General features: G+C 37.0%; 1 protein-coding gene and 1 pseudogene across 1 annotated transcript; one reads left to right on the top strand and one right to left on the bottom strand.

Annotated features, from left to right (window-relative positions):
* Positions 1–2,918: 2,918 nt before the first annotated feature.
* On the top strand, positions 2,919–4,145 carry LOC110773773 (exopolygalacturonase pseudogene; annotated as a pseudogene).
* Positions 4,146–16,831: 12,686 nt separating this feature from the next.
* On the bottom strand, positions 16,832–18,433 carry LOC110748730 (RAB6-interacting golgin (DUF662)). Its single transcript, XM_021948674.2, has 4 exons — positions 18,003–18,433; positions 17,609–17,719; positions 17,248–17,328; positions 16,832–17,158 (listed from the first exon to the last, which is right to left on the bottom strand). The coding sequence occupies exons 1-4, from the start codon at positions 18,252–18,254 to the stop codon at positions 17,084–17,086; spliced, it is 519 nt and encodes a 172-aa protein (XP_021804366.1). The 5' UTR covers positions 18,255–18,433; the 3' UTR covers positions 16,832–17,083.
* Positions 18,434–20,446: the final 2,013 nt, after the last annotated feature.

The following is a 20,446-nucleotide window of genomic DNA, read 5'->3' as shown; positions in this document are numbered from 1 at the left end:
AAATCCCCTGAGACAAATTTTAGGGAGGCATTGTAAAAATGCAACTCCAACCATGCTCCCTATCCACCTCCTAAAATAGGGAGTCCTCTAGGAGCTCCTAAATGTGAAAAGAGAGAAAGGACTCCTAGTGGCTCCCTATAATTTAATGCTGCCTTATTTAATGAGTATTTCAAACCTTTATTTAATGCTAACTATTTTTTTATTTATTTATTAATAGAGATGGACCAATCAAAAAAGAGTTATAGCATTTATGACTCTCCAAATTAGGGAGTATGGTTGGAATTGAAATTTTTTAGAGAGCTCCTAAAATAGCTTTCTTATATTTTTAGCTAAATTTTAGCTAAGAAATAGAGAGCATCGTTGTGGATGCTCTAAGAGTCCTTTCTCTCTCTTCAGATAGAGGTCTCCCTATTTTAGGAGCTCCTAGAGGTCTTCCTATTTTAGGAGGTGGATAGGGAGTATGGTTGGAGTTGTATTTTTCCAATTCCTCCCTAAAATTTGTCTAAAGAGGTGGTTTAGGGAGCCCATTGTGGATGCTCTTATATATCCCCACTCCCCACCCATAACAATCAAATTCAATTGAAAAGGTAATATAAAGACAATCGAACTTATTATTGATTCAAGATAGAAGCAAATACATGATGGTTGGTTGGTGCTCATTCTTCATCTCACTCAAGTACCACAAACAAAAAATGACTTTTTAGTTGAGAATTCAGCACACTTGAATCAAGACGATGCAATTAGTTAGGGTTCCATTTAAAGCAAATGTCGTATTGTTTGGAATCAAAGTTAAACCTACATGTAGTGGCGGACCTATAGAGGCGTAGTTGCACCTCCCCTTGCCGGAAAATCCTCTGGAGAGGCTGGAATATGCACCTCCCCTTGTCAGAAAATCATTTGGAGAGGTTGGAATCTACTTTTGCTGGTGCCCACCACGTTTTTGACTAAATGCCTCCACATAGAGATAAACAGAGAGATAGAGAAAACCCAAAATGATTTTGAATTGGAATTTAAGGGGCCGTTCGATAACAATTTCAAGGCCCCACTTTCATTTTCTACCAAAAACACGTTCGGTATGTTTTCATTTTCACTAGAATTCATTTTCTAAAAACAAATTCAAACTCATGTACAAAAATTGAAAACACAAATTATCGTTTTCATTTTCATTTTCTACCCAGTGTATTGGTCTGATTTTTCTTTTAAATTTTTTTTTTTAATTTGTATTTTTTTTTCCTTTCAATTTTCAGTTTTTTCATTCCACTTCATTATTTTATTTTGCTACACTAGTGTACATTAATTTTATGATAAAACCATCATATATTATTAAATTTCATATTTATTTTAAACTAAAGACAATATAATTTTATTATCTAGGGTTTTCTAAAATTAGAATTTTTTTTATATTATTTTAATTATACATTATTATTCTCAAATTATACATTTTTCATTGTTTGTAATAATTTTAGCCTTTAAAATATCATAATTTAAAAATATATATTTTGTTAGGACATAAATTAGCAAAAAATAACTCACATATTATTATTCTCAAATTGTCCTACCATACACATTTTCACTATTTTTATTTTCTGAATATGTTTTCCAATTAATCTAGCAGACACATTTTCGAATCTTGAAAATGCAAATTAGTTTTCTCGTTTTCATTCTCAAAAAATATTCTTAGAAAACATTCTTCGAAAACGTTACTGAACAGGCCCTTTTCAGTTGTGGTTGGTTTCTTGTGTGTTTTGACTCAAAACTATGACAAGGGTGTTAAGCTATTGTGCGCCTCCCGAAGAAGACGATCTCTGAGTGTTGTTAGTGACCTAATAAACTCTACGCACCATTTTGTCCATAGCCTCCTTTTATTTGACAGTTTATTTAGTGTTTGGTTGTACAAAACAACTCTCATCAGCTGGGTTTTATGATAATGACTAGATTTTAAAATAAAAAATTTCCTATTGGCCAACACAATAGAAAGATTAGCCCGTAAACAAAACCGTTTTAACCCATACCAGCATATATATAATATAACTAATTTGTTAATTTAATTATAATTTATATAAAATTGATAAATTATATATTATTTTAATTGCCATATCTTTGCCGTACCTAAGCTTTTAGGAACATGTGAAGGTATCTGACCGAAGAAAAAAGACCGGTACACACACCACAAAATCGAAAAAAATCAAAGAACACAACACTTTATCTTTAGTACTTTCCACTTCTTTAACCCAGTAGAGGTAGCACAAGCAAGAGCTTTTGTCACACGAGTAATGATGGGCTTGACATTAGAACATTGAGAGTTAAGAGGGCCTCTGTTTCTATTGTAGGTGAGATCAATGCCACCGGTGAATAGTAAGCAAAACCTCTGGATTATAAGAAAAATAAAAAGAATATGGTCAAAAATAGATGAACTAACCACCACAATGGTGCAAATGGATTATTTAAGCTAAGTAGATGAATTAAAGTTGTTAAGATGAGGCACTTTCTAGTTGGATGATATTAGAAAAAGTATATATATAGATGGGCCAATAGTTTAGGCATGGTTTTTCCCTGTTGATCTTGTTAACTCTATCCAAGTATGCATACGTATGCATGGTTTTGGTCCTCTTTTTTTGGAATATACATATATTGCGGGGTGTTGAGGAGGACAGTAATACTACAAACAGCTTTAGCACGTTCTAGATAGAGATTTGGTGATGAATATTCTTAAGGCTAAACAGCTTACTAATTATAGGATATAAAGCTGAACTAGAATGCAACTTCGTATAAAAATAGTTAGTGATTGGTTGGATAGTTTGATGGTGTTGAGCCTTCCCAATCGGACTATAAATTGGCCTCAACTCAAAATGGAGTGGCATCATCCTTCCAAAGAAAAAAAAGAGAGAACAAAATAACAAAGTGGAAGGAAAATCAAGATGGCTCTGAAATTAAGTTTATTGGCAATGCTTTTGTTCTTATTGTTAGCATCTACAGCTAAAGCTCATGCTAGTGTGTTTGACGTGACGAGTGCAACATACGGTGCAAAGCCTGGCTCTGATGTTAGTAAGGCCTTGGCCAAGGCTTGGAGTGATGCATGTGCATCGCCTTCGGCGAGTAAAGTTGTTGTTCCGAGTGGGACATACAAGTTAAAAGAAGTAACTTTCAGAGGCCCTTGTAAGGCTCCTATTGAGATGCAAGTTCGAGGCACATTGCAGGCTCCAGAAGACGCTGGCCAACTCACAAGACCGGATACTTGGGTTGGTTTTCAGTACATTGACATGCTCACCTTATCAGGTGGTGGGACTTTTGATGGGCAAGGGGCACTTGCTTGGAGTCAAAATGACTGTCACAAAAACAAAAATTGCAAACCTATTCCCATTAATTTGCGGTTCGAATTCATCACCAATTCCAAAGTTCATGACATAACTTCACTTAACAGCAAAAATTTCCACATGCATGTTTTCCGGTGCAACCATACTACATTTCAACATCTTACTATCACGGCACCTGACGATAGCAGAAACACAGATGGAATCCATATCGGGGCTTTGACTGGTATCAACATTACTCATGCAAAGATTGGAACTGGGGATGACTGTGTTTCTATTGGTGATGACTCCCACCAAATCACAGTGACTGATGTTACTTGTGGGCCCGGCCATGGAATAAGCATTGGAAGCCTTGGAAGATATAAGGAAGAAAAGGATGTGACCGGGATCATAGTTAAGAACTGCACCCTGACTAATACGCAGAACGGTGTGAGAATCAAAACATGGCCAGATTCTCCTTCACCTAGCACTGCCTCAGATATACACTATGAGGATATTATCATGGTTAATGTCAGTAACCCTATCCTCATAGACCAATTGTACTGCCCATATACTCGGTGTGACCAAAAGCCTCCGTCAAAAGTTAAGATCAGTAATGTCAGCTTCAAGAGCATTAAGGGCTCATCTTTCACTCCACTTGCAATCAAGCTTGTATGTTCCAAGGGTATACCATGTGAGAATGTGGAGTTGACTAACATTGATCTCACCTACGGTGGAGACGAAGGCCCTTTTACCTCTCTGTGTTCTAATGTCAAGCCCACAATTACTGGCGTGATAAAGGCTCTTGGTTGTGCTACATCATCCTTGGCACCTCTTCCTTTATCCAAGAAGTAGAAAGTACTAATTAATGTTCTCTATACATAAATTGTTGTGTTCTACTTTGCTTTTGTGCTACATGTTCTCTCCTTTGTATCAAGATAAATAAATACACAACACACTGTTCATCAATGCCAACAGGATTTAGAGCCATCTTATAGCAGTGTTGACCTGTTTGATCCCAATTTTCATCACTGAAAACATCCCTTGTGAAATTGGCAGTAACACCGCATGATATTTCTCTGTCTTATATGAAAAACGACAAGATAAATTTAGAGTTTTTTTTTCCTCATAATCTTTTTGGCATGTTGTTGATGGCAAAAAAAAGAAGCCATTCCTGCATTTTTACTGTGGTCTAAAAATAAAATCGTGATTTCCTTTGCTGACACTATGATTTTTGGTGTAAATCAACCTCAACCAACATTCGACAGCAAAAAAAATATGCAAGCCACTTTTTCAAGTTAGAAAATTTGAACGGATGTTATATTTGTAGAAATATACATGTCAATTTTGTTCGTACTCTTTATACAATTTTAGTATGGTTGAAGTTTAATTACTATTTAATATTTATAAAAAATTTCCATTTCATTTTAGAGGCAGACAGTTTCTATTTCTATTATCATCAATAATACTAATGACAACAAAATGAGGTCCATACAATAAAAGCAGAGTCGGTCCATTAGATATGGAGGCCCTGTGCGAAGAAAGCTGATGAGGCCCTATATGTATAAGTAAAATAACAATTTTTCACATTTTAAAATTCATAAATCATAAATATATTAAACCGAAATCATTATGTGGCATCAATTACATTAGACAAATAGAATCAAGATCATCCTTCGTCTATTTTCACACACTCACATCTATTCAATTTTCTTTTACATACAAAAAAACTACACCCAGCAAAATGAAGCAAAATACTTCCAAACCAGCAACACTCAAGAACCCAAGCAAGTACAATCATCAACCAGCAACCAAACCAGCTACAGAATCATCTAAAAACTGTCCTCCTTGCATCTTGAGCTGCAAAATCATTAATAAAACGAGTACAATCAAGTTCTTCCAAGAAATCACTTTCAACAGATATCAAAGTTAAACCATTTAATCTTTCTTGTGACATGGTTGAGCGCATGACCTAAGTTTTCCACATTTTCATTAGCATGTTCATCATGACCTACATTTTCAAGATTTTCAACTAAACCTTGTGGTTCTTTAATAATGAATTTATCAAGAGCACCTCTCTGAGATTGAGTTAATTCTTCAACTCTTCTCTTTTGTTGGCGCTTACTATATCCAGATGAGTGTTTTCTTTTAAACATTTTTCTAATATAGCAAAATAACACACATCATAACAAAAAAAGAGGACAATAGAACCTGATTTTTGCAGCTATCATCTGATTTTGACGGTTTCACCTGATTTTCACAAAACAAAAAGTCTGTTAAAATAATTACAAAAACAATATATGAAAAGCATTGACAAATTAGGGATAGAGATTCACATGATTTTTTAGGTTTCTTCTTGCAATCATATGATGGCTAATTCCAAATGCAACATATAATTTCTAAATTCTAATATGAGAGAGAGAGAGAGAGAGAGAGAGAGAGAGAGAGAGAGAGAGAGAGAGAGGTGTGGTGGAGACTTGAGAGAAGAGATGCACACAGAGCGCCTTTTGACTTGCCAAAGAGTAAAGGAGATTTGTGTTTGGACGGAAGATGGAAGAAGAATCAAGAAGGAACAATCTGCCTGTTAGGAAATAATAGTAATATTTTTGGAATAAAAATATATATATATATATATATATATATATATATATATATATATATATATTGCTGGGTTGCTGGGCTTTTTAAAACATTTGGAGGCCCCTAAATTTTGGGGGCCCTGTGAAGAAGGAACAATCTGTCCAGGAAATGATAGTAATATTTTTGGAATAACAAAATATATAATATATTGCTGGGCTTTTTAAAACATTTGGAGGCCCCTAAATTTTGGGGGCCCTGTGCGGTCGCACAGCCCGCACATGCTGTGGGCCGCCTCTGAATAAAAGTATGCAATAAAGCTTTACACTGGAGCACAACCACAAACAAAGGGATGTGAGGACTTCCACTAACTATGCATGAACTGAACCACTAACGCAGAGTCACTCTCAAAGGGATGTCTCCTAACGTATTGATGTGTCGTACCGTATCGTATTGTTGTACCAGTGCAACATAGGTTTTGAGCTTTTAGGAATTTATCTGGGGTTTTGGATTGTCCATTTTTTTGAAGCTTTTAGTATTTTAAATGTTGCCCTTTCCCAGAAAAATTTCTAGGTCTGCCAGTCCCTGCATGGTCGTATCTTGTAGAAACATTTACTACAATTTGGTCCGTCTCTCTTGTCTATGTAGACATCAAAATAGTGAGATGCACCTAGCCACTCAAAACTATAGAAGAATAGTGTACTGTTGACGCGAGTTAACCTACTAAATCAAGGAGGTTTATTCCCTGAGTTAATTAGGTGATTTACTTCCTTGTTTTATATAGTTGATACATCCTTATATAATTAGGAGATATTCTCATAATTAATTACTGTATCTATTTCCTTGTAAAGCACCCTTGTAAACTCCTATATATATATATATATACATATCTAATTATGGAGAAGAATACAATTAACCTAAATGTATTCAAACCATATTCATATTTTAGCATGGTATCAGAGCAATCGATCCTAAGTTGTCTCTAAGCCATCAAATCATACCCTCAAATTCAAACCCAAAACCCTAAATCAAATTCCTTACCTTTCAAATCAAATCCTCTTATCAAACTCCTTAAACACATACCTCTCAAATCAAATTCCTAAATCAAATTCATACATCAAAATCCTCAAATCAAATTCCTGAAATTCTCAAATCAACTCCTCAACCACAAACACACACTCATATCAAATCTTAGTTTCGCTGCGATGTCAGGACCCCTTACGATTCTCTCCCTCCTTGTAGACTCACAGAAGCATGCGATCAATCCTGCTGAACCTACTTCCCGGGCTCGTGCTTTTATCGCCACCACCAAAGGTTCCGCTTTTCATACGTCCTCTCCAAAACCCGCATGAATTATTGACTCGAGTGTTACAGATCACATGAAATTTGATCCTGGCCATAAACCATCCACTCAGTCGGTGGTGTCTAATGCTAATAGTCCCCCTCTCTTATGGTTGGGGTGGGCTCTTTATCTCTCTCTAACTCCATACATTTGGATTATGTATTGATTGTTTCATCCTTGGACCATAACTTGTTGTTTGCTGCACAACTTACTACTACTTTGGGCTGTACTGTAACATTTTGGCCGAATCATTGTGTTTTTTAGGACATCCTCACGGGAAAGACAATTGGTTGTGGTACTAGGCACGGCAAACTCTACTACTTGGACTGGGCACTGGATATTGAGACCAAGGTTGGTCAAGCTTTCACAACAAGTGGAGCTAGTTCTGAAAGGCAGAGAGACCAAGTTTGGTTATGGCATAAACATCTTGGGCATGCCTCATTTGGTTATATGAAGAAGTTGTTTCCATCATTATTTTCCAATTTTGATGTTTCCAGCTTCCAGTGTGATACGTGTGAATTGGCTAAGAGCCATCGCGTTCCGTTCCTATTAAGTACGAATAAAAGTTTGGTTCCCTTCTCCCTTATTCATTATGATGTTTGGGGGCCTACTCAAATCGCTACTCCGGCTAGAGCTCGATAGTTTGCCACTTTCATTGATGACTGCACTCGAATGACATGGGTTTCCCTTTTCAAAACCACAAAGAAAGTCAGTTTAACGTTTCAACAGTTCCATAAAATGGTGGCAATTCAGTTCATGCCCAAATTCAGTTTCTCTGTTCTGACAATGGCGGAGAATTTTTTAATCATGATCTCGAAAAATTCTTACAGGATCATGACATCATACATTAACGCTCGTCTCCATATACACCGCAATAAAATGGGGTAGCTGAGTGAAAGAACTGACATTTATTGGAAGTGGTTCGTGCATCTTTATTTGGTACAAATATGCCTCGATCTTTTTGGGGCAAGATCGTCATGTTTGTAGCGTACCTTATAAATAGGATTCTCTCAAGTATCTTGAATTTCCAAACTCATCTTCAAACATTTCACCACCATCTCCAAATACCTCCCACCCCAAACCTTGAACCATGAATTTTTGGCTGTGTTGTATTTGTACACTTACATGATCACCAATGTAACAAATTGGATCCCCAAGCAGAAAAGTGTGTTTTCATTGGCTATGCCCTTCATCAGAAAGGCTATCGATGTTATCACCATCCAAGTCAGAAGGTCTATACATCCTTGGATGTAGTGTTTCGGGAACATGACATATATGTTTTAGAAGCACATGAGCCAAATACCCTGACTTTACTGGACTTTTTCACAACAGAAGAGACTAAGCATCAAAGCGACCAGTTGCCTTCTTTTATCCATGCATAGGAGGGGTCTTTACCTCAAAGCAATTAGTCGCCTCTCCCACACGACCGATCACCAGTGGAAAACGACCGGTCGACTCCATGCTGCCAAAATCAAGAGGAGGAAGTTGAACTGTTATCCGAGACTTTGCCCGCTCCGGACCCGCCTTCAGCCCTAGTACCACACCAATCACCTTCTGAGGAAGTCATTCAAGTAACATCTCCCCCTAAAACTGACAACACTAATGAAATATACCATGATGTTTTAATTTTAGAAAGCATAAAGGATACATTTACCCTTATATACCAACTTCCAGAAAGAAAGAACTGTGGTAAACTTCGAGTTCAATACGAAGCAGATCTTAAATCCAAAGGAAAATAACCCATCAATAATTATATATCTCGAAGCAGATTATCTGAGTCACATGTCTACTTTATGAACCAGTTGGCTGATATATCTATCCCTAATAGTGTGACTGAAGCATTATAATACTCAAAATGGAAAGAAGCTATGAATGAAGAAATGCGAGCTCTGCAAAAGAATGCCACATGGGAGCTTGTGCATTTACCTCACTGAAAAAAGACGGTGGGATGCATGTATATTGTGAAACTCAAAGCAGATAGATCCATTGAAAGATATAAAGCTAGATTGGTGAAGAAAGGGTACACATATATATGGGGTGGACTATCAGGAGACCTTTGCCCTAGTAGCCAAGATTAACACTATCAGAGTCCTACTGTCTCTAGCAGCAAATCTAGATTGGCAACTACATTAGTTCGATGTTAAAAATGTCTTCTTACAAGGAGACTTGGAAGAAGATGTATATATGAATTTACCACTATGATGTAATTTAGCTCATAACAAGAAAAATTAAGTTTGCAAGCTCAGAAAGTCATTATATGGGTTAAAACAACTATCAGGACATGGTTTGGCAAATTTAGTAAGTCTATGAAGAATTTTGGATACACTCAAAGTCATTATATGAGAAAAAATCATTGTATTAATTGTTTATGTGGATGACATGGTCGTAACTGGAAACGACACAGAAGAGCAATAGAAGCTACAAAAGTATTTGTCTCAGGAATTTGATATGAAGGATTTAGGTGCTCTGAAATACTTCCTTAGAACTGAAGTAGCAAGGTAAAAAGTTGGTATATTTCTGTCTCAAAGGAAGTATGTGATGGATCTACTCACTAAAACAAGAATGCTTGGATGTAAGCCTGCTGACACGCCTATTGAGATGAATCACAAGTTGTGTGAAGACATGGACCGGTTGCCAACCAATAAAGAACAATACCAGCGCCTTGTTGGAAGGTTGATATATTTGGCACACACAACACCAGATATTGCATATGCTGTGAGTGTGGTTAGTCAGTTTATGCATTCATCCAGTGTTTCTCATAGGAATGCAGTTGATCGGATCTTAAGATACTTAAAGTCAGTGCCTAGAAAGGGATTAATGTTCTCAAAGAATGGAAATCTTGAAATTGTTGGATATACAGATGCTGATTGGGCTGATTCCATTACAGATAGACGCTCTACATCAGGTTGCTTTACATTTGTTTGAGGTAACCTAGTCACTTGAAGGAGTAAAAAATAAAATGTGGTTGCTCGGTCTAGTGCATAAGCAGAGTATCGAGGAATGGCTCAAGGAGTTTGTGAATTATTTTGGATCAGAGAACTCTTGACTAGGGATGGCTACGGGCCGGTTAGGGGCCAGGTATGGCAATACCATCCCCGTCCTCGCTCCCCATCCCCGTCCCCATCCCCGCCCCAATCCCTGGTTTAGGCTTTTCAGGGAATCCCCGTCCCCATCCCCGTCGGGGAAATGCCTCACATACCTGCCCCAATCCCTGGTTTTTAATAAGATATTTCTTGTTAAAATAATTTCTCATCAAGGCAAAGAAGGAGGACACAAAACTTGAAATAATTTCTCAATCCAAATCTTTAGAAACTTTTTCAGTAAGCACAACAAATCCATCTAGTCTTAAATTAGAAAACCAATCCAAAAGAAATATTAACAATATTGTCATCAAATAAAACTTCACAATTTCAATGAACTCTCCTATGCTTCATCATTCATAGCTTTAATAAAAAAAAATAAAGAGATGTTCTCTATTTTATTTATATGCATGCAATTGGATTAAACAACAAGAAAGGAATTAGTCATGACAAAAAAATTATTCCCAGCAAGGTTGCCTCTTGGCATAGTATTGAAGGGCACTCCATACAATTGGTGGTGCTTTTTATTCTCTCAAAAGGAAAAGAATAAAGCATGCATATCAAAAAAGGTACAGCTTTTATCAGAACAAAGCATGCATATGTTGTGATGTGGTGTTAATTGCTTTAGAGACAACAAAGTAAACAATAAAAAATTATCAAAGAGAGAGAACCTTGTTGACAACGAACTTGATGTGCAGTCGCTCGCTCAAAGAATTCGAGAAGATAGCAGCCCGTGTAGGAGGAAGGAATAAGGGGCGACAAACAGTGACTCTCTAGGGTAACTTTGTTTATTATATTATATTATATATATATATTAATTATAAATAAATATATTGCTTATCGGGTCAGGTTCGGGGATGGGGATAATAATACCATCCCTGGCTGGGGATTTTGCAAATTCGGGATCCCCGTACTAAGCCCCGATTTCCCCCCGAAAACTCCCCCCGTTAGGGCAGGGGACCCGACCCGACGGGTATTATTACCATCCCTACTCTTGACAGAATTGGGTTTTAAACCAAAGAAACCAATGGAGTTACATTATAATAACAAGTCAGCTATCAATATTGCTCATAATCTAGTTCAACATGATCGAACTAAACATGTTGAGATGGATAGACATTTCATCAAAGAACAAATTGAGAACAAGATCATATGTCTACCCTTTGTAAAATCAGAAGATCAATTAGCGAATGTTTTAACAAAAGTTGTATGTGGAAGAGTGTTTTATGACTCACTTACCAAGTTGGGCATTGGTGATATGTATGCACCAACTTGAGGAGGAGTGTTAACTTGAGTTAACCTACTAAATCAAGGAGGTTTAATTCCTAAGTTAATTAGGTGATTTACTTCCTTATTTTATATAGTTGCCACATCCTTGTATAATTAGGTGCTATTCTCCTAATTAATTACTGTATCTATTTCCTTATAAAGCACCATTGTAAACTCCTATATATCTCCTTATGGAGAAGAATATAATTAACCTTAAGTATTCAAACCATATTAATATTTTAGCAATCGTGAAGGCGTTAGGTCCTAAACTGAATTCGAAGGACCAATTAGGAAGGGGGAGAACTTTGACACCAAGATCGTCGTTTTTGGATTTGCAGTGAACAGCGAGGGTCGAGCCTCCGCCAAAATCATTTGTCACTCTAACATGTCTTTCCTTGGGACCAATATCTGAACCATAAATTTTAATTGTTAACAACAAAACTAGAAGTGCCAGTAGTATATTTCTAATGAATGAAGCCATGATTGTTTGAAGTTTTTGTTTTGGTGAAAAAACACTAAGCCAAATCATGCTTTTTATAGTTGATAATTTGGTACCATATGGCCTCAAAAGAAATTGTGTATGATTTGCATTTTTATGGTAATCCATGAGGTTTATAGAACATAGTAACAATTTGATATGAATATATGGAAAAATAAGTTAAAAAAGAATAGTAAAATTCAATAATATGTTTTTATTGTTTATTTTTGTCAAAATTAGTAATTTATTCAAGTAGATAACACATCAATAACGCACATGGGGTAGCATATATCACAGGCGAAAAGTGGGCCAAACTCTCATTCCCCCAAGTGCACCCGTGTTTGATTCACATAGAAAACAATCTTGTAACAAAACCCAATATAATACTCTCCCCCTCCCCCCCCCCTCTACATTTAGCATTCACGCATTTATGTGCATTTAAAAGAATCTTAACCATTTGATTAAACTAATGGAGATTAAGTATTACACTTAAAAACTCACTTGTTACACCGAATCACTTACTCTTCTCTCGTACAGTCTTTCTTTCTCATTCACTCTTATAATTATAATTTTCATTATTATCCAAATCCGTAAATTGATCCCTTCATCCATATATATTATGAACCATGTATTTTTTGGTCAAACCACAATTAGACTAATTGCATATTGACCAACAAACCATACAATCATGGTGTTTGGGGGTGGTGGAAATCCACCTAACTCAGGCAACTTCTGAAGGTATGAAAATTGGCCGGACAGGAGAAGAATATGCGGTCGGGCTTCTCAATTGCAGAATTAGGCAGCCGTTGGAGTAGGGGCTTGCGAGAGCACGGGCGGAGCTTGCGAGGGAGCGGCCGGATTTTCTAGACGAGAGCGGTCGGATTGATAGACTGGAGCGGCCAGACTTTCTAGACTGTTGCGGCCGGACCCGCTGGAAAATACGGCCAGGCTTTGTTTCAAATTGGGTAGAAGGCGCGGCCAAGCTGGGAGACCTCGATACTCGGTCGGGTGTTTTTAGTTGGGAGCTACAAGATTGAGCGGCCAGGTGTTTTGGTTTGAAGCTACATGATGGAGCGATCGGGTTTTCAATCACTGAACTGGGCTTGCAAGACAGCTGGGCGTGGCTGGAAGATTGCGGCCGGGTATATTGAAAGGAAGATGCGGCCGGATTTTATTTATGGTTGATGCCCAGTTTTTTCACGACTAGAGGGGTGAAGGGCCGCAAGGATTCTTGCGGCTAGAATATTTGGGTGGCCTTGTGAATATGTGGCCGAAGGGGTTTTTTTTTTTTTGTTCATAATGTGGCCGAAGGGTTTGCAAAGTGAAAATCCAATTGCCTTTTACATATGTATATATATATATATATATTATAATATATATGTAAGTAAATTAAGGAAGATTGCGGCTGGGGCCTTTGTTGGTCTCCAAAATTAGGGCTGAAGGGTTTGCAAGACAAAACAACTTATTATATATATATAAATGCAAGTGGAGCTTTGGATTGTTGCAAGTGTGCGGCTGGAGGTTCCCAAGTTTAAAGCCCTCCTTATCCCATTTTGTAATATATATATATATATATATATGGAATAATATGAAATTTAATATATATTATATGGGTGGCAATATAAGAGAGGTCAGAGGTCCAAGCCCAAGACACCAATTTAAGTCCAGGATTTTCAGAGGATTATATGCACGTGACGGAGGCTTTGCAAGGAAAGAAACCAAGGGGGTTAATAATAATTCAAAATGTTCCAAAGCAGGAAAGAATCAAGCATGTCAGAATATTTCAATCAAAGCAATCCCACGGATTTAGGGGGGTTCGAAATGAAAGATTTTAAAGAAGAGTTGACATTTGGCCATTCAATGGCCAGCCCATGGGCTGACGAGTGCCCTATATAAACCTCGCTCGACGAAGGCAGAAGACACAACATCAGACAAACAAACTTATCTTTCGTTTCGCACTTTTCTTTTCTTAGACTTAGGATTTTACTTTTCATGCACCTAGTGTAGCGAGTTCTTCCTTTTCTTAGTGTAAGTTTAAATTCTCATTCAATTTATATTTTCTTGTCATTTAAATTCAAGTTTATTTTAATTGCTTTACTTTTCATTGTTATCGCACTTCAATTAAGTTTAAATTCAAGTTCATTTTACTTTATCGTTCTTATCGCTTTCATTTCATTCTTGCTTTATTTATTGCTTTGATTCATTTTATTGCACTTTAATTCTCGTCTTTACGTTATTTATCTTTCGCACTTTACTTTACGCATCTGTCTTTAAATTATATTTAAGTTTAAGCACCTTTACTTTACGCACTTATTCTTCGTTTCATTACGTTTCACCTTCAATCTTCATCTCCACCCACTCCACATCATTTGGTCGCTCACATAAAGCCTTGACCCCGAGGTAGTGAAAGAACCTAGGCCGTGAGGAGGTTCCTTGCTCGGCACAATCGTTTGATTAAAGTCAAATCTCGGACGCAACACATCCATCTACTCACATTCCATTCAAGCCCAAATTCGGGGCTTGGTAGTGGCACGCCCCATACTCAAAAAAGAAGAAGGACCAAAACTCCTTCAATCGGCCTACCCGGCCGAAAAGAGGGAAACACATGGAAATATTTTTCAGATTCTCAAGAACGGAAAAGATACATGCTTCTCTTCTTGACTTGCAGGAGCAGGACCATGAAAAGAAATACAAGGAAAGCTCAAAACTTGCTATTAAAATATTGAAAATTATTGAACCGCAATCAATTGTTAGGCTTGATATCAAGCAATTGACCTTTTTTGGCTCCTGCTTTCTCTATAAAAAAAAAAAAAAATCCTTTTTTTGGCTCATACATTATCAATATCATTATTACTATTTGACAAAACAAATATTGATTATTTATTGCCGTTTTGGTGCCACTTTGTTCTTTGATACAGTGAAAATTGTGAGTTTAAATATAATACAACTATTCTGAGGTGGAATAATTAATCTTCATTAGATGCGTGGATGTTAAATGTAAAAGTTCGGGATAAATTATGGAGTTATTTCTTTCCACTTTGTTAAAAGAGGTTTTCAAGTTCTAATCAAAAGAAAAGTTTTTACTTTGTTGTGGTGAAATACTTCTAGGCCAAATCTCAAGCAGTGCTATTGTGCACGGTGTTATTGCAATGTAGTGCTACTGTGCACAGTGTTATTTTGCAATGTATGTGAACTCCATAAAGGTTAGCTAAGATGTCAGGGCCTATGCCAACAGGGTGTAGCCGAGTGGAAAAGGATATTGACTTACAAACTAGTAGTCTCAAATTCGAACCCTCATGGCACGTGATAGTGTGTGTGCGCCCTCACTCCCCTTGTAGTTTAGACAATCATTTGCATTTATATATATGATGAGCCCCAATCAGAAGTCTTCTCTTAAGGCAAGGGCAAGGCAAGGTTTGACACTATTCATGTGAATAGTGGCAACCTTGCTTTTTTGTTGGTTCCACCCCAAAGGGCAAGGGCAAGGGCAAATATTATTCATTTTACTTTATTTTCTATTTTTTTATACTTAAACAATTAATTTTGATAAGCTTTTCAGATAATATTTTCAGTTGCCACGTGTCACTATTTATTGTAAAATTCTCACTTAAAATTTCAGATAACATTTTCGGATAAAATTTTCGGATAAGATTTTCGGTTGCCACGTGTCCATATTTATTATAAAATTCACATTTCGCTCATCATACAATTAAAATACCTACTCACTCATCATACAATTGAAATACTTCTAGTCCTCATAGTCCGACACAACGGAGTACAAGAATGACTCAATCATTGGCGGAGGCGGTTCCACCGGATCACGACGTGGGAGAGTATTTTTCTTCGGAGGACGTAATAGTGCCATTATTTCATACATGGAATGCACCACTGGAACCGACTGCGGGCATTGTTCACTTGAGGAGCCATGTGTAATGGTTTTCCTCTTTTTTGTTTTGCCTTGAATAATCTATTTAAAAAATGAAATTGGTAATGCAAGAAATATATATAATAAAAAATGACATTAAATTGATTAAAACAGAATTTTTTTTTTTAACCTCATCGCCAAGATTTTGACCTCTTCGAACGTTTGTCCACGACCCTCCGGCTTCAATGGAAGATGCCATTTGTATTTTTGCACAAATGGAATTTTATAGTAGAAAATTTGGTGTGGAAAGTGAAAAATATTGGAAGGAGATGAGTTTGTATGAAGATTTGGTGTGGAAAGTGAATAAAATTGTTAGGTATTTATAGGGAAAAAATCCAGAATTTTTTGGTTTTTTTTTTCGAGACCATCGGATTTCTGGAAAAATTGCATCAGAGCATCCAGGAAGCGCCATGTGGCGTATTCCCATTGGGGCCTGTCAGCGATGACGTCATGCTGACGTCAACGAGCGGAAATCTTTTTTTTTTTTTTACCGTTGGAGCATGAACAGTAAAAAGAATTTGAATTGCACTCGCTGACGTCAGCGCCATCGGGCTGCAACCCAATCAAGGGTTGCCCGGGCTTTTGTCGTCGCGCTAGAGTTGGATTTTGGCTCTCGGGGGCATGTTGCCAGGGTAGGCCCTTTGCGCTGCACATGCTCTTAAACTCGAACTTGCTTTGGTTTTTTTGTCTGCTGCTTAGCCTGCTCCTACTTCTCTCCCTCCTTTCATAGAGCAAATTAATAATTTACACACAGAGAGAGAGAGAGACTTAATGGTAGAAAATTGAAGCTTTTTGCTTTTAAAAAAAATAAAAAATAAAAAATTCTCAGCAATATTCTTGATGACACATCACTTCGGTGATTAAGACTAATTTCATAAAATAAGCTCCCTTTTCATTTCATAATTTCATTAGCAGACAAACATATCTCACAATTCTACATATACATTCAGTGGCAACATTGTTTGGGGTGTTTATGTCAATGCCAGAGAAAACCTTTCTTGAATATAACCAGTGAAATAAAGAGACAAAAAAATCAAAAAAATGATATCAAGTGTAAGCACAAAGGTCCTAATTACAGCACACATGCACAGGCAGCCCATCTTAATCATTGATTAGCACATCTTAACGCAGAGTCTCTACATGTTTGTTCAGCTCCTCCAGCTTCTTCATCCTCAACTTCTCACTTTCACCCACAAGCTGACAGAAAACATGTACATGTCTGATATTATATGAAAGCTCTTATTAGATTTAATTGCTTGTATTTGCAAGCAAGAATGAATACTCACCTCCTTCAATCTGGAAACTAGTTGAGCTTTCTCTTTGTTCTTCTCGTTTAAAGCCTCGAGTGCTTCTTTGTATTCTTTCTCCTGTGACAAATTTATAGAGCCATCAAGGGGCTTAGGACGCGAATAAAATCTTGCACGAAATGTGTTGGGGGTTGTGTGGCTCGATACAAGTCATAGATGTGGAAAAGACCATGATCCTATATTGGATAAGTACCACAATAATCTACAGCTTAAAAGTAGGCGGTTCACCACTAAGTAATTTCAATTTCTTCTGTGATAACATGAGTAATTGCCATACAACTGAATGAGAGCTATAGCATAAAGAAACCAACTTATAGAGAAAATGGTGACAAAGTTTCACCTTCCTCTGGCAGCTCTGGCCTAGTGGCTTTAGCTCTTTGTTAACTATGTCTATCCTCTTCCGAACATTTGCAACTTCCTTTCTCATTGGATCTGTCAGTGCTTCAAGCTCCTAAAAGATATCATAGAAACATAGTCTTGAAGCAACCTCCATATCTCATCATTGACAAGTTTTAGATGAGCAAATAAATAATTTCACATATTTTTTTTCATCAAATGAAATCTATATACTTCTTTTTTCTTTTTCTCAATCATAAGTCATCATTGTAGACAAGAGAAAGACCAAAATATTAAACTCGTGAACATCCTAAGTGGAAGAGATAGAAACTTGTAATTTGGAAAATAAACCATTTGAATTCTAGCATATAGTTTGGCAATTTTAGTTCTTCACTTACTTCTTGAATCTCAGCCAAGCGCTTAGTTGTTTCTTCAACCCTTCCCAGCTGAGCCTGGACCTTGTCCTTCACCTCCGACTTCTTCCTCTCAATCTCTTCCTCCTTTGCCCGGAACAGAGCAACCGCAGACCTTGACATTTCTTCTTCCTTGTCATCATTTACAGGGCTCCCATTGTAACTGATAATACCGGAGTTCTTAACTCGCTGCATCTGCGATTGCTGCTGCTCCCACATCTGTTTCGGCGTCGCCATTGGTTTCTCTGCAACACCCTTTCTTCTCTCCCTTGCAGCACTACTCTCTCTCTCTCTCTCTTCTGCTCTTTTTTCCTTCAAATGATGGCTATCTTTCTCCTGTTGGAGTTGGTTATAGCAAAGCTAGCTTTAAAGGTATGGAACCCCCCAACTTACTTTACAGCATAAACTTATTACAATTACCTCAAAAGACAAAAAACACCTACTTCCTTTATAATCATAAAGTTGAAGGGTGGGTTTTACCTTTGTTGAATGAGGACTTACTCAAAAACCTCTTATCTTCTTTTCCACCTTTACTCAAATGCCTACTTGATAAATCCCCAACAAAACCCAACAAAATATTTGTAGTGAACAACCTTTTACTACATAGGAAAATTAATTATTGATTAAATGCATCAAATTTTCCCTTTTAAATAAATATAAACTTTGATGAAGGGTCTAGATGGAGCTGTTTTGGTAAGGTAGCTATTTTCTTAGTTGGTATATTGGCAGATTCAGCTAACTAACTTCATCTCTCATGTCTTTATGTACAAAATTACACTGTTTTTTTTTGCTTATATTATACTTAATTAGCCCACTATCCACCTAGGGTGCAGATGAAGAAATACAGTGCAGTGTAATATGCAGGAACAGTTTTTCATAATAACTCTAAAATGGAGTCTACTTGTATGCCAGATATGATTTGCATAAGTGAAAATTGGTTGAAGGGTCTAACAGAGTATTGGTAATTATTCTTTGTCCTTGAAGAGAGGTGCTTGGGGTGGAAGTTTTGTTTTGAGGTAGTGGACCTGTAAGGGCTCACCTACACATCAATACTGATGAGAGCCTTAGGGAACAAGACAGATTAGGAGAGATTGGCAGGCTAAGCTAGCTAGCTTCTTTTATCACATATAGTTCTCCTTCCAGCTTGGGCATATAAAGAAAGGAGAAAGAATTCCATAAAACGGAGATAACACTATTTTGCTATCCCTAGTCAATAACACTATGACACGTATAACACTTTCACGTGACATATAAGATAGCAAAACAGTGTCATTGCTACTAAGTTTTTCTCTCTCCTACAAGAAAGAATCTCCATTTGCAAACATAATTATATGACTAATTACACCAAGGGTTTAGGGAAAATGATGAATGTTTGGAAAAGACTCAAAACACATACGTTTGGTGTTCTGGGTAGGATACCTAACGCAGTGCGTCTACTGTATAGAAACTTAAGATTTGATTTGGTTTTGTAATTAACATTCTTAATTTCCAATTTCATTTTTTCAGGCATGCGTATTTGATATTGTTTTAAATTTCCAAAGCTAGGTACCTCACGCGTTTGTACTATTTTTGATTCCATGATTAGTTGATGGGATTTGGGACCCTACGGTTATGAGTGCATATCATGCTAATGAAGACTTTCGAGGATAACACAATATGGTCCTGATTTTAAAACCAATCTTATAAATGCATCAATCTTTTCTTCTTTCTCATTCCATACAGTACAGGTGGTGGACTATATGATTAGTATTGCGACATCCACTTTGTTTTTTTTTCTTCAGGTTTTTAATTTGTTTTAACTTTAAACCAATCTATCCATGTCTGCCCCGTTGTTGGGGCCATATCAAATTTGCAAAGATTCTGGGAAAAAAATAATAATAAAATAATAAAAAGAGAGAAGAAAGAAAGGAACAATTTGACCAGTTTGATTGAGTTTGGTGGTGGCGGGACTAAATTTTGAACAATGTGGCAAAATGTCTATGCTTGTTTGGTTGCCATTTCCTAGTGATTCTCTTGCTCTTTTGTTGGTGGTGGCCTGTGCTGGGCCAGGGTGGACAGTGACCAGTTGAAACCAGAAGGGTCCGCATGTTCACCCAAAAGTAGAGCCAGAATTTGCTTGATTTCATTTTTGTTTACATGTGGCCAGGAGATTTAAACTAAGAACCTGGTTTGGAATATTCGAATTAAGAATCTCGTTCAATTGGAAACTTCATCAAAATTTCATTCGAATAAAAATCTATGGACCTTTTAAAATTAAAAGGTTACTAGAAACACTCGATTTTTCATAACAAAATAGACCAAATCCTAAGAAAAAATCATATAAATCGAAAACGAACAAAAAGGCAAGAAGGAAGGAAGAGGCATCTACCATTCCCTTGTCGCCGGCGCCTCCCCCTCCGTCTCCTTCCCCTTCCCCCATTGCCGGCCAC

This window comes from Prunus avium, chromosome 6, assembly GCF_965620075.1.
Source record: "Prunus avium chromosome 6, drPruAviu1.hap1.1, whole genome shotgun sequence".
Taxonomy (NCBI): Eukaryota; Viridiplantae; Streptophyta; class Magnoliopsida; order Rosales; family Rosaceae; genus Prunus; species Prunus avium.
Note: the sequence above shows the minus strand (reverse complement) of the source record. Positions and strands in the feature narration are given on the sequence as shown.

Bases quoted from the DNA above. Each gene is read 5' to 3' on its own strand.
- LOC110748730 (XM_021948674.2), bottom strand. From the start codon at position 18,254: ATGGCGACGCCGAAACAGATGTGGGAGCAGCAGCAATCGCAGATGCAG. The intron at 17,329-17,608 runs GTGAAACTTTGT...AATTTGTCACAG, and splicing joins GCCAGAGCTGCCAGAGGAAG to GAGAAAGAATACAAAGAAGC. The intron at 17,159-17,247 runs GTGAGTATTCAT...GTTTTCTGTCAG, and splicing joins TAGTTTCCAGATTGAAGGAG to CTTGTGGGTGAAAGTGAGAA.